At 47.2% G+C, this 13,968-nt stretch overlaps 1 protein-coding gene across 3 annotated transcripts in view; it reads right to left on the bottom strand.

The window, feature by feature from the left end:
* The window catches only part of LOC126536524 (glutaryl-CoA dehydrogenase, mitochondrial), a 96,903-nt gene that overhangs the window by 52,446 nt on the left and 30,489 nt on the right, over window positions 1-13,968 (bottom strand). For all 3 annotated transcript variants that reach the window (XM_055072754.2, XM_050183530.3, XM_055072747.2), the window contains 2 exons: window positions 5,298-5,537; window positions 1,504-1,723 (listed from right to left, as the gene is read on the bottom strand). In XM_055072754.2, the coding sequence (XP_054928729.1) occupies window positions 1,504-1,723; window positions 5,298-5,537 (460 nt within the window). The remainder of the gene's footprint in view (window positions 1-1,503; window positions 1,724-5,297; window positions 5,538-13,968) is intronic.

The raw sequence follows: 13,968 nt of genomic DNA, 5'->3' as shown, positions 1-13,968 counted from the left end.
TGCCCTTCAGTATATGGTGAATTCGCTCAGCTTCGGGCATTGCCGCGTTGACTCGTTTACACAGGTCCACGACGTCTTCAATGTAGCTCGTGAATGTTTCTGCCGTCTGCTGTGCTCGGGCGCGCAAGCGTTGTTCAGCGCGCAGTTTGCGAACAACGGGTCGGCCAAACACTTCTGTAAAGGTTGTCTTGAAGATTGACCATGTGGGTAAGTCACTTTCGTGGTTGTGAAACCAGAGTTGGGCAACACCAGCCAGATAAAAGATGACGTGGGTTAACTTCGCTGGATCATCCCACTTGTTGTGCGCGCTCACCCGTTCATATGACGCCAACCAGTCTTCTACGTCTTCGTCGTCTGCACCGCTGAAGATCTTGGGGTCGCGTTGTCGTGCAACGCCGGTGCAAGTGACGGACTGTGGCGTCGGCGCCGTTTGGGATGAGCTGTCGGTCATGGCGGGCGATAGCGTTCTTGATCGCAGCTCCAGGGTTACAAGCGACGGGGTTTGAGTCCCAGCACCTCCACCAATTGAGAAGAGGTTTATTGGCGGCTCCTAAGGCAAAAGCGCAGCGACCGGGAACGGCGAGACAGCCCGAAGCACTGTCCAAAAAAGGCGACAGTAATCAACAGCGCGAGCGGAGCCGAGCCACGCGTTGGCGATGTGTCTGTGCCGCGAGGCGCGTCTTCTTCTTCACACAGCATTCGGTTGATGATGGACAGTACGCCGATTTTGTTGGTGCTGTCGACACAAAAGCCCGTCAAGACTTTGTCGGCAATGTAATGTTTTTGAAGTGTTGCCCCAGTGTAAGGCAGGTGTTTTTCTATAAGTTTGCTAGCCATCAATGAAACGCAGCTGCTACATGGTTTACGGAGCAGTCCGAACGAAGCCATGGCCACTTGCCATTTTAAACGTGGAGTTGCAGTGGGTATTAGCGTTCTTTCTGCCTCCTCTTTACCCACCAGACGATTCAATTAAGTATGTCACTCCTGTCACAGTCAAATTAATACGGGGAAAACATGGGGAAGGCGGGAGATGGAAATTCGAGGCGATGAGCAAAACGAGAACAAGGTGAAAGCAGGAGGCAACGTTTCGACAAGTGGACTTGTCTTCTTCAAGGCGACATATGCTTTCCTCGCCACAGTATATATAGGTGGGGTTCTTCTAAAGGGGAGACGGCGTAAGGCGGGTGGGTGCGACAACGAGCGAAGGTGTGTTATCGTGTCGAATTGAGAATAAAGGAGTGCTGTGCACAAGGCCAGGGACCCGGCCGTCTGTCAATCATGTGTCAACGCCCACATGTTAGCCGGCGTGTCAACGGCGTCTGACACGCCGGCTGGAAAAAAAAGGAGAGAAAAAGAAAAAAAAAACGCTAGGAAACCAAACTAAGTGTTGTTGCCTATAGCTTGAAATTTAGCACAGCGAATGTCAAATTAATGCAATTCAACTGTGCCACTGACAGTGAGCCCATTTGTTGTGAGCGACAAGTTTCCTCTGAGATACTGTACCTTGAGGCCCCGTGATGCTGGCAAGAGGGCGTCCTCCGGCACGGTGACCTCCTCCATGATGATCATGCCGGTGGCCGAGGCACGCAACGAGAACTTGCCCTCAATGCGTGGCGCTGTCAGCCCCGGGGTGCCCTTCTCAAGCACAAAGGCCCGGATGATGCCATCCTCCTCACATTTGGCCCACACCACAAACACATCGGCTTCAGGTGAGTTGGTGATCCTGCAGAACAATGCACCTGCTGGAGTGTTTGCAGAGCTATAACAAAATTTGCAAGCTGTTTAAAACAGATCCTTGGCATCACAGGTTGTGTGTAAGGTTGCACACAAGATTAATCCACATGTCTTCATCAGGAACCATCTGAGCTGCCTCAGTGGTGCAAGATGTCTCACACTGTGTACATAGCATAAGAATCTTTAGAGGGATGTGTGTAAGTTGGAATGTGCGTGTATACAAAACCAGGCATTCCAAGTTGGATTATAAGGAAGAGAACAGGTGAAACGATGAGCTGTGCAGGGACTTTCTCCCCCCCCACGTTGCTTTCCCCGCTTAGCGGTGCGTAACTGGTAGTCACGGAGTAGTACAATGGAGGGTGCCCGGCTGACATAACCACTGGCCATTCCAGCGTGGAAGCGAAGAACCAAAGGGCACACGAGCTACCACGACGGGCTTACCTTGCCTTGCATCACCACATGCACGCTTTGCAAGCACACACCACAAGCTGCCCAAGTGTGGGCTGTGCCCGATGGCAACACATCTTAAGCGTGCATTTTTGGGCTCTCCGACTTGCACTTTTATGAGAACTTAATATTTTTGAGCATAATTGGCTGCATGGCCTTGTCACAACCTGCCTAGAATCTAAGCACACTTAGTTTTCAGTTCACAAGTCTGGGGTAACACACAATCCATCAAATTTCCGTCCAATTTCACTCACACCTGTTCCACGTAAAGTTTTTGAACATAATATATTCACTCACCTTATTAATTTTCTTGAGTCGAACCAGTTTTTTACACTTTCACAACATGGCTTCCGCAAGAATCTTTCTTGCAAAACACAGCTTGTGGTCTTTACTAATGGCCTGCATCATTTGCTCAATTCTGGATTTCCAACAGATTATATTTTCTTAGATTACTCTAAAACATTTGACAAGGTTAGTCATCAGTTACTACTTTTTAAGCTTGGCCAATTAAATCTAGATCCCAATGTGCTCAACTGGATTCGACCTTTCCTTTCTAACCGTACTCAGTTTGTTTCTGCTAATACTGTTGATTCGCCAGTCCAACCAGTGCTATCGCGTGTGCCCCAGGGTTTGCATTGGGACCCTTACTTTTCGTAATTTTCATGAATGAGGTACCCAGTAACATTTCATCAAAGGCTTGCCTATTCACAGATGTCTGTGTAATTTACCAAAAAATAGATAACCAAAAAGATGTTGCCTTACTCCAGACCAATTTAAATAACATGCTTGGTGTCAAACATGGAGCATGGAATTAGAACTATCATCTTGCTGATACATCTCTTGAGTCTGTTTTATCTTACAAATATCTCGGTGTTCATATCTGTAGCAACCTATCATGGAAGCATCATGTAAGGTACATCATCGCCAAAGCTGACCGTCCACTAGGGTACTTTCGAAGAAATTTCTATATAGCACCCCCATCATTTACCTAAAAAGCTTCTCTACACCACTTACATCCATCCGTCACTAGAATATACATAATCTATCTGGGATCCCGACGGTACTACACTGATAAACAAACTTGAAAGAGTGCAGAATCGTTCCATTCGCTTCATCTTATCCAATTATGACTGCACAGCCAGTGTTACCATGATGAAGTCACTGCTTAATGTTCTGGAATTTACTATTCAGCGTAAAATATCCCGGCTCACTCTTTTTCATATAATTTACTATCGCAACAATCATCTTTATGAACAGCTCATTAAAACCTCTCCTTTCATATGAGCTAGAATTGACCACCTCCAAAAAGTTGATGTTCCTCGTAGCAGAACTGTGACCTATTCCCATGCATTTTTACCTCGGACCACCTCCGAATGGAATCAGCCGCCAGAAACAGCTACAGTAAAACCTCGCTAAACCGTATCTGCTTAAACAGTAGTTTCATTTTAAAAGTAGTAAAGTCAAATCCCCGACCCAGCGGTCATTGAACATAATGTATAATGTATCCACATAAACCGTACCAGCTTACCGCGTACGTATCGGTTAACACATAGTGTTTCCACTTTTCATCGCGCAAGTACGCCGATGCGTCATCTCCATCAGGTGGCCCGACAGAACAACAAGCCTCAGAGATTGGAACAATGGCCTCCAAGCGCCCTGTGCGTTCGTGCATGAAGCCACATCAACATCAACATCATTTCGGCGGCGTGCCAGACAGCGTTGTGACATCGCGGAAGCGAGGACTCACGTCATGCCGAAGCTCGGATAAAAAAGACGCCGGATGCTCAGCACAGAAGAAAATTAGACATTGTTCGCGCTATCGAACATGACACGAAGAAGTTGGCGTTGGCATGCAACAGGGATCTGCTGTTGACTACGGTGTGTGGCATTTCGAATGCAAAGAACTTGCTCGGCAGCGCTGCTGCAACCACAAAGAGATGTCGTCTGCGAGGTTTGACTTTTCACCATCGTTGCCTCTGTTGTTGCCGAAGTGTCGGCTAGCAACAGTGATGAGGACGACACAGAAAGCGACAGCACAGGCGACTCAGGCTCGACAGTGGCAGATGCTGCACGTTACATCAGCCTCATGAATGCAATCGTTGCAACAAGAACAACACCCCGCAATGAAAAGGTGCCCCGCGACTTCTGCAACACTACCGTGCCCGCACACGGAGAATACACAACACTAACGTGGAATCAGCAATGCGAGTGTTTGCCGAGAAGAGGGGGCTGGTTGAAAAGCTGGCTCGCAGCTTCAGTAAGTTTGAGACCGCCGTTGTCGCTGCTAGGCCACCACGGCATCAAATGAAAATAACACTTTTGTCGTGCGAAGTAAATAAATACTGCACGTTTCTTCCCCTTTCATCGCACTCTCTCTTCCGTTTTTGACAGGTAAGTGGGCTATCTCATGCTATTTCGGTTAACCAGTAGTACTACCGTTTAGTACGTACTTTTTCGGAGCTCTGGCCAACTACGGTTTAATGAGGTGTCACTGTACTGCTATTATGAATACATCACGCTTTACGTGCTTTTTTAATAACATGCTTAACATTGCCTAATTATTTGTACCCAATTTGTTCTTCTGCATAGCCAGTCCTTTTTTTATTAGATCTTGAAATTACTCTGCTTTTCCTTAGTTGCAACTGTACATTTCTTGTATTAATTTGTCAATTGTTCCTGTTCCTTATTGTTACTGCATCAACAGTTTTTTTTTCCAATTTTGGTCTGTAATATGGCCCTTCCCTCTGTAATGTGTAAACCCTGAGGGTAAAATAAATGAAATAAATAAATAAATAGCTCACAGCATGGCAGCCTCCACTGTGAGTACAATTCACTTCCAGACAGGGACTGGCTGGATGGCTAGACCTGTAGTTTCACAGGCGTAGGAAACCTTGCTAAAATACAATACAAAAGCCTCACCACAAGGAATATATCAACATGTTACTTGTAAAAAGTGCCAGAAACTTGGATATGGGATCCCTTGGATCCTATAAAACAAGTACAGTGCAACACAGTGAATATAAAAATAAAAAAAAACAATTCGATAGGACAACACACAACACTACAAAAACGTCAATTGATTTCTAGAAACCTGCATGCTCCAGGCACCTCCTTACCAGGTCTTTGAACCATTGAGTGTGTAGGTGCGTGCAGCAGGGTCATGCCGAGCACGGGTCTCCAGGCCCCCTGGGTTGCTGCCATGGTTGGGCTCGGTGAGACCGAAGCAGCCCAGCAGCTCGCCTCGTGCCAGCCTGGGCAGGTACTTCTGCTTCTGCTCCTCTGTGCCGAACAGGTAGATGGGCAGCATCACCAAGGAGGACTGCACGCTCATGGTCGAGCGATAGGCACTGTCCACCCTGTCAAGAAGGAAAGACATGCATGTGTATCCAGATTGAACGGCTTTTAAAGTGCAAGGCACCTGAAAAGCGCTACAGCACATTTGCCTAGATTTTGCACACCTTTGACACAGTGGCTTCGGCTGCACATTTAGGCCTAGGTGAAGAGAATTACGAGACGTACCATGCATTACGCAGCCCCAGGAAGAAGGAAAAACTGAGAGACGTCCTGGAGCTGCAATCCTCGGCAGCAGATGGACCGTCAACATGGCAGTATTCGAGGTGCCTCTGCCAGTGAAGCCTTGCAAGCCTTTTATATCACTCAAGAACTATGAGGCTCAAGTCCCATGAGAATATCTGCCATATAATAAGCCATGTGTGAGTTGCTATGTATATAGCACTATAAGGTGGTGTGAAGAGGAGCTAAAAATATGCAGATCCCACACACTGTGGGAATCGACGTAAGCGAAGCTTTCCGTGCTGGATGCTTTGATTGATGATAATTAGCAGCAATGTTGATGGCTAAAGCTTCATTTGTTCCAACGTTTAGGCTAACACGAGAGTGGTGAGTTGATGTTACCTTGCTACCTTGCATGCACCACTGCTATTTGTCTGCGTAGTACACAGAACGCACAGGGAGAGGTGTTTGCTTGAGGCATTGTTGTGCACCATACTTTACAACATCTGACAGGGTTGAGCGTTGTCATTGCCTCACATGGCACATCACATTGTGGCAGAAGTATTAAACTTGAATGGGATTATGGGGCTGTACGTCCCAAAACCAGACTTGGATAATGAGGCAAGCCGTAGTGGCAGACTCCTGATTATTTTTGACACTGTAATGTTCTGTAACGTGTCCCTAAATCTAAGTGCATGCGCGTTTTCTATTTCGCCACCGTCGAAATACGGCTGCCAAATCCACAGCCTCTAGCAATGCCATAGCCACAAAGCTAATGCGGCAAGCACAGAAGTGTTGATTTGACGGTCGACCACTTCCGTAATGTCTCCTGGACCCTGCAGTGCCCTTCAATTAATGCAGCTCTGCTTCTGCATGCCCTGTGTAATTTGTTCACTTGACATATTTGCATGCACTTATTTTTCAGAAATAGCAGTAACGTACTGTACCATACCTTTAACTTAAGCTTATCTTGTTTGCCCACAACTGCTGTCGTATAGTGGTGGGGTTTCCTTGCCTTCTCACATCACCTCCCCACTCTCTTATATGGGGACTGCCTCTTCTCCTCCCTCTCTTCTCATCTCTACAGTTCTATCTGCCTCCCCTCTGCCCTCGCACGTTAGCAGAAAGGGAAGCGCCGCAGTTTCTGCGATGCTTCTGAGGGGAGTCATGGATAATTACACCTATCAAGCGGCTAATGTGGCGACGGCCAGGGATCTCCAGAGGGCATCGTGCACATTCAACGCTGTGGGGTGAAAACAAGTTTCTCCTGTCGCCTTTCCTCTCTTACTCGCGCCTGTCATCTATATACACACTCTGAACCATCCCCCGACACGATGTGCACGACAGCAGCAGCAGCAGCAGCAGGAGCAGTGGGAAAGTCGAAGGAAGAGGCAAAGAAAGCTTCGCTTTAAAAACAGTTCACATAATGCTGCCCCAGAAGAATTAATTGGGTGGTGTGACTACCAGTGGCCGGCTCTACTGGTGATAAACTGTGTGTAACATGTAAGTGATGCAAGAAGATCGGAGCAGACCCCCAAGCTCCACAAGGAAGGAAGAAGTGAACGGGTGCACAAGTGTGGCTGCACGAGGCGCGATCTCACATTGTTCGAAACAGGAGGGCAACAGTTCAGAGTTCCTGGGGTGAACGAGGTCCTGCCGGGTGAGACATGCATGGCAAGGTGCGGATCACTACGGAGTCGAGCGCAGAAGACAGTGTTTAATGTACCAGGGCTCCTGCTGCCAGTGTTCGAGATGCTGGCTGACCTGAGGGCCGCTGGTCCGTGAGCTGCCGCACCTGAGCTGTGCCAAGCAGCGTTCCAGTCTGGCACAGAGGTGACTGTGCTAGATCGGGCCCTCACATGCGACCGCCACAGGTAGGTTGTGAGCGGCATACGAGCTGCGCACTGAGGCGATCCTGGGTCTGCCACCATAGCTCATGAGCTGCAAGTGGTGTAGAAGTAGGGTTGTTTGTTTTCGGGTGAAACCTGATTTTACCCAATTTTTACACCCCGAACATGTCTCAGGAGAATCAGGTTAAACCCGATTTCTCCCGAATGGACCTTCCCAGTAGCGATCTGCACAATCGTGCGCTGACAGTCTGTCGTTCTCTCCGGGCGCCCTGCGCAATATAAACAAACAGCCACATTCCTACCCTGCTGCTTGGAGAATAGATATTGCTTTCTAGTGCTGCACCTTTTTATTCCCACTTTCTTGACAGGTCGCCATGAGTTTGTACGTGCACACCCCCCCAAAAAAAAGGCTTGCAAAGAAACGGGGCAAACACATTTGAGGCTGACCACACTGCAAGCATGTGGCTGCCAGTGAGGGAGTAACAAATTTAGGAAAAAAAAAAAGGAAAAGAAATAACACCGCTTCGCCTACTGCAGATTAGCCTCGGGTATGTTCACCTGCTTCAATGGCTTTCATGCGAAAGGCACGAGCGACGAGTCAGTGAGGGAGGGATTGAACAACGAAGATGTTTCGTGCATATGTTTTTTGCCAGCGAGGGCCCCAATGCCTATTATCACTTTTCTTCAGCCACCCTCCATCACGGTGAGTTAGACGTGCTCGTCGATCGGCCTTGTTGAGAGCCATGTAGCGTTCTGCATCCCCCGCGCTTCACGCAGCTTGTGATATCCCCTTTCGACTGGCTACAAAAGAAGGGAAAGAGGCCAATGCACTCAAAATTCTGTCTTGACAAGAACAGCAAGTTTTAGAGAATGGCGGCATTGTTACCATTCAAAGGACTCAAAAAAAGGGTCGCGTTTGAAGGAGCGGGGGAGGACAACAAACGAGAGAATGTGACAGCAAGCGATATGAGGTTGGTCTCTTAGGTTTTTCTATAGACTTTCTCAACAAATTTGAAGCACTGCTAACAAAGAACTCACCAGTCACCTGGAGAAAACAAATTGGTGATGAAGTGAATCACGCATCTGATTGGTTTAGAGTGCAAACTCTAACCAATGAGACACATGATTGCCATCGTCACTTCCCATTATCAGGGGCGACTGGTGAGAGCAAAGCCACCGTCACCCTAGTACAGCTCTAGTACGCGGCATGGGAAAATTCAGCGTGGAGGTGGGAAGAAAACAAAAGACACTGTATGACCGGTGTAAAGAGCATGAAGATCTCCAGATCGTAACAAAAGACAGTGAAGGCAGCTGCAAGTTAGTGTGCAAATACTGTAACACCGAGGTGGTCATCGATCCAGCGAAGAAGCCCTACGACCGAATTCACGAGCATCTAGCGTCATAAAAAGTTCAAGATGTTGACCCAGGAAACTGAGAAGGTGGGAACATCTCAGCAGACTCTTTAAAATGTCCTGTAGACAATGTGTGAAAGAAACTGAAACAGATGGCATAATCCATGACTTCGTTCGTGCCCTAGCGTACAGTGGAATCAGCATGCACCAGAAGGGTTGAAGTCTAGGCCAGTTGGTACATACTTGAAGGAAAAACCCAGTCAAAAACACAAGGACAAGAGGAGAGGTTCGCACCACAACGACTGGACTATCAACTGAGCTTTATTATAATCGGTGTAGTCCCAGCAAGGGCAGCAGAGCATGTGCAACTGCATCATCGCTAATCACAGAGCATGAAAAGACAAGAATTGTTGTGGTAGGAACCTCTCCTCTTGTCCTTGTGTTTTTGACTGGTTTTTTCCTTCAAGCATGCACCAGGCAGACGGACTTCTAGGGTACTTTGTATACAAATACTGCAAGGCCACAAAGACCATGCCAACAGGACAAAGACTTCGGCTGCAACACCTGAAAGAAGCTTTTGACAAGGACATGGTGAAAATCTGCGATATGCGAGATGTGAAAGTGAGTGTCATCGTGAACGAATCCCCAGGCACTACATGAGTGCCTACCATCAACACTCTCCTGTGCTAATATAGCCAAAAAACCATGAAGAAGCAGTTGTTTTGGTCGACGTCAACAGAGTAAATGCTGTGAACAGCTACATGGTGGCCAACGTAGTCAGCCAAGCTCTCCTGACCGTAAGCAAGACATGGAAAGACGTGGCTGTAGCCACAGACTCAGTCGAGTACATGCGAAAAATGGTACGGAAATATGTCAAGCTGAAGGGATCCAAATCTTGCACGTGAAAGATTTAGCACACCTGACTCATGTGAGTGTTGATCATGCCGTTTGTTTACTGTGCATGTCAACAGTTCAATCCGTAGTGATGCAAGATTGGAGTGTTATTTAAGCACGCTAACAAGCTCTACAAAAAGTATACCAAAATTTGTGCTTCTAATGGCCTTTTTGGACCTGATGTTAAGAAGCCACCTTCTGTTGTCTCAAATGGATGGCAAAGCTTGTATGAAGTGCTTGTGGTTGTCATAGCAATGTGAAGCTCGTTAGCGGAACTTGCTGAAAGCTCGCATGATAGCAGCAAAGTGGAAGCTATTCAAGCGATACTTTCTGAAAAAGAACTTGTTTATGCGAAGGCAATCCTAATGTGAGACAAACTCGGCCCATTTTTAGACGCCCAGAAAACGCCTGAAAGTGGAAAACTTCTGATGCCCAGCTTTGATCACCTGCTGAACTTCAAGCTGCAGCAGACTATCAGCAAGCTTTCAATGATGATCGGTAAAAGTGATCAGGCCAGAGCTGTTTTGCTTTGTTACCCAAGAGCAGCGCCACATTAGTAAAAACGTTGTGAAGAGTTCTGCACAAAACTCGCCACAACATGGCACTGCACTGTTGCACATAAAGTCTCAGACAAAGATGAAAACCAGCTAACTTTGTGGAAGTTGGGAGCCATCCTGGATCCATTTCAGAAGCGTCTGTTGGGGCAGTCATTTGATGACTACCAACCTCTGTTCATGTCCGTAATCGACTATGTAGATTCATTTCACGACGAGTTCAACTAGTACTTGCTGGAAGAAAGCCCCACAAACACAGCTGTCAAATTCGGTGAGTATTGGCATGACACTACCGCTCGCTACCGCAGGCTGGCAAATGCTGCACTGACATTGTTGTGCCTAGCTAATGGAAGCTGTGATGTCGAGAGAACTTTCTCCCAGTTGAGATACGTTCAAAGACCAGACACGTCTTGAATGGACACCGACATGTTGCGCATGCAGATGATAATGTATGTAAACAATGGGGCGCAGAATCTATCCCCAGCTTTTCGTGAATAAAATGTTTCATTTCTTAGAAGTTATCACTGCTCTTTACTGTCATCATTACTGATTCATTTCCAAAGAAACGCCAAATTTCGGAGAGTATTTGCTAGAAAACCCTGATGTCCCCCCTGATTACCAGCTTGAAATAAACAGCAATTTTAACGTGTTAAGAGTTCAGAAGCCTGCGACACCTTCAGATAAAATAAACTGAATGTATTGCTTAGTACATCTGTAGATTTAACCCGGAAAAAAAGACGTATTTCAGAATGGTTTCACAGAAAGCCAGATTTCTCCCCGATGATCAGTTTAAAAAATAGCGCCTGATTTTTGCCCAATATTTAAAACATATAAAACCCAAAAACAAGAAACCCAATGTACAAGTCGGGCACCAAGGCTGTGCTGGACATGGCGCCTCGAGGCTGCCACTGCTGATCCTGAGTGTGACATGTGTACCAAGAACCATGCTGGACGGGGCCTGAATGTGTCACCATTGCAGCCAACTCAAGCACGAGGACTCTACAGTGGCGTGACGACAGAACCATGAACCTCTCAGCACTGGACCGCTTTAACTCGTTTATCCTCGTATGGTGTGTGTGGATGTACTGACTGCAGCTACACAGCTGACTAACTTTCTTTATATTCCTTTAAGGTTCTTTTTATTTATTTTCATGTTCACAATAGAACAAGGTTCGCGAATGACTCTGTCTTCCTTCCGCATCAATGTGCACCAGCAAAAGTGCCGAAAAATCCCAAACACTACAGTTTCTGGCATCCGCGACAGGACTGCTTACAACCTTCAGAGCCGCACTTCACTTGTGTGCAGTGAACAAAAATGGACTCGGAGAAGTTTATTCCAATTGGCAAGGAGCTTGGCTTATCAGGTAATGAACTGAAAGAGTGGATTGAGGAGCGGCGTAACTGAGAGTCCAACAAACAATCTGAGAACAGGGAAGCAGCACGAGTGGCCCACGAACAGGAAATCGTTCGTCTGACGGTGGAGCAAACTCTGCTAGAGACTAGGTGTCGTCTTGTAGAGCATGCGGCTGGCATGATTGAAACCGGTAGAGAACGCAGGGAAGCCAGTGGTGAAGCATTCAGAAGCCCACACAAGCTGATTCCTCCACACAACGAGGGCCACGACGAACTCGACACATATTTACAGTGCTTCGAGCAGGTAGCCACCAGCCAGGAATGGCCAAGAGACAGGTGGATGCTGTCATTAAGCTTATGCCTGTCAGGTGAAACCTGAACACATGGTGGAACACATGGCTACGGAGGATGCCACAGATTACGAAAAGCTGAAGCAAACTTTGCTGCAAAGGTTCCGGTATATGGAAGAAGGATACTGACAAAAGTTTCGGGAAGCTAAGCCAGAGAATTCCGAGACAGGGCAGCAGTTTGCTGGTCGACTGCTCGGGTACTTTGATGATTGGCAGCAGATGGCGAAAACAGACAAGACAAATGACACATTAGGAGATAAGATAGTAGCGGAACAATTTTTGCTATGTTGCGAAGAGAGGCTCGCCATCTTCCTGAAAGAGCGAGGATGCCGTGACCTTAACAAGCTAGCTGAAGCAGTAAACCATTATTTGAAGGCGCAAGGCCTGATAAACCTTGCCAGAGAAAAAGAGGACAAAGAGACTAGTAAATCAGTCTTGCAGAGCAAGAAATGCGAAACAGAGGCCGGGAAAGGAAAAGCTCAGTGCTTTCTATGTGCCAAGCAAGGACACCGTTCTGCAGATTGTTATACACGGTCAAAAGGACCGAAGTCCCTGTCTTGCTGGAAACGCAGGAAACATGACCATAAAGCTGACGAGTGCCCGAACGCAAAGAGCAGCAACAAGGAGGCATCAAGTGCCATTGCTGACTGCGACCGGATGCCTGCCACCTGGAATGAAAAAAAGTCTGGCTTCTACCACTAAACCAGAAGAGAAAGCAAATCCATCTAAAAAAGCAGACGGAGAAGATATTTGGCTTGGGCTTCTAACGCAAGAGATGCCGACGGCAACCGGATATCTCGATGGGCACCCTGTGATGGTGTCGAGAGATTCCGGATGCAATACTGTGGTTGTCAGGGTTTCACTGGTACAGGAAAAGAATTTCACCGGTATCACGTGTACTGTCTACCTTCTGGACGGTTCATGTAAGCAACTCCCAAAGGCAAAAGGTCTACGTAGACTCTCCCTTCTTACACGGGCACTTTGCATGGAAAAGCCACTCTATGGCGTTGTTCTTGGAAACATCGATGGGATGCTCTACCCCACTAGTTCCAACACATCACGTGACTCATCTGATGTTGCAAGCCTGCATAAAGAGTCAGCACCAGCAGAGGAGCCTGTCTGGCGCCGCAGTGTGTCCCAAGACAGAGCGACCGTGAGTGCAACGTCCACAAGGGGAACCAAGGAAACTAAGTTACCTGTTCGTGCATCAAACAGCACGTTGCAGCGAGCAGACTATACCTTCAAGAGCTCATTTTTGACGATCGGGAAGGCAACAACAAAGCCATTAGCAAGCGCAGAATTTGTTTTCATCAAGGGCATACTTTACCGACACTACAGATCGCTGACGAGGAAAGAAGTTGACCAACTTGGTGTTCCCCAAAGGATTGCAATGTGGGCTTGTTGGTAGTGCATCTTCAAAGGGTGTACAGCAGCACGATTAAAAGACACGACAAAAGGAGACACACAGGGACACACACAGCGCTGTGTGTGTTCCCGTGTTTCTTTTTTTGTACCAGAAGCCTCTGCCAATTCATCCTTAAGATAGTGCACGAAGAAGTTTTAGCAGGCCACCAAGGTATCAAATGAACCACCGATAGGATATTAGAATTTTATTGGCCAGGCGTGCAGGCTGAGGTGACCCAATTTGTGCACTCTTGTGACATCTATCAGTGTACTGTTCCAAAACACCTGGTCGGATGTGTCCCCCTAGGAATGCTGGTGATTGATAGGCCATTTCAAAGTGTGGCGATTGATATAATCGGGCCACTCTCACCGATATTGACAAAAGGAAATCATTTTATCCTGACAATGGTGGACTGCACAACGCGCTATCCTGATGCCATTGCATTACGAAGTATTGAAACAGAGAGGGTACCGAAAGCTCTGGTGTAAATGTTCTAATGGGTGGGAATACCACGGG

This window comes from Dermacentor andersoni, chromosome 3 (assembly GCF_023375885.2).
Source record: "Dermacentor andersoni chromosome 3, qqDerAnde1_hic_scaffold, whole genome shotgun sequence".
Classification (NCBI taxonomy): Eukaryota; Metazoa; Arthropoda; class Arachnida; order Ixodida; family Ixodidae; genus Dermacentor; species Dermacentor andersoni.
This window is presented reverse-complemented; position numbering and strand designations above follow the sequence as displayed.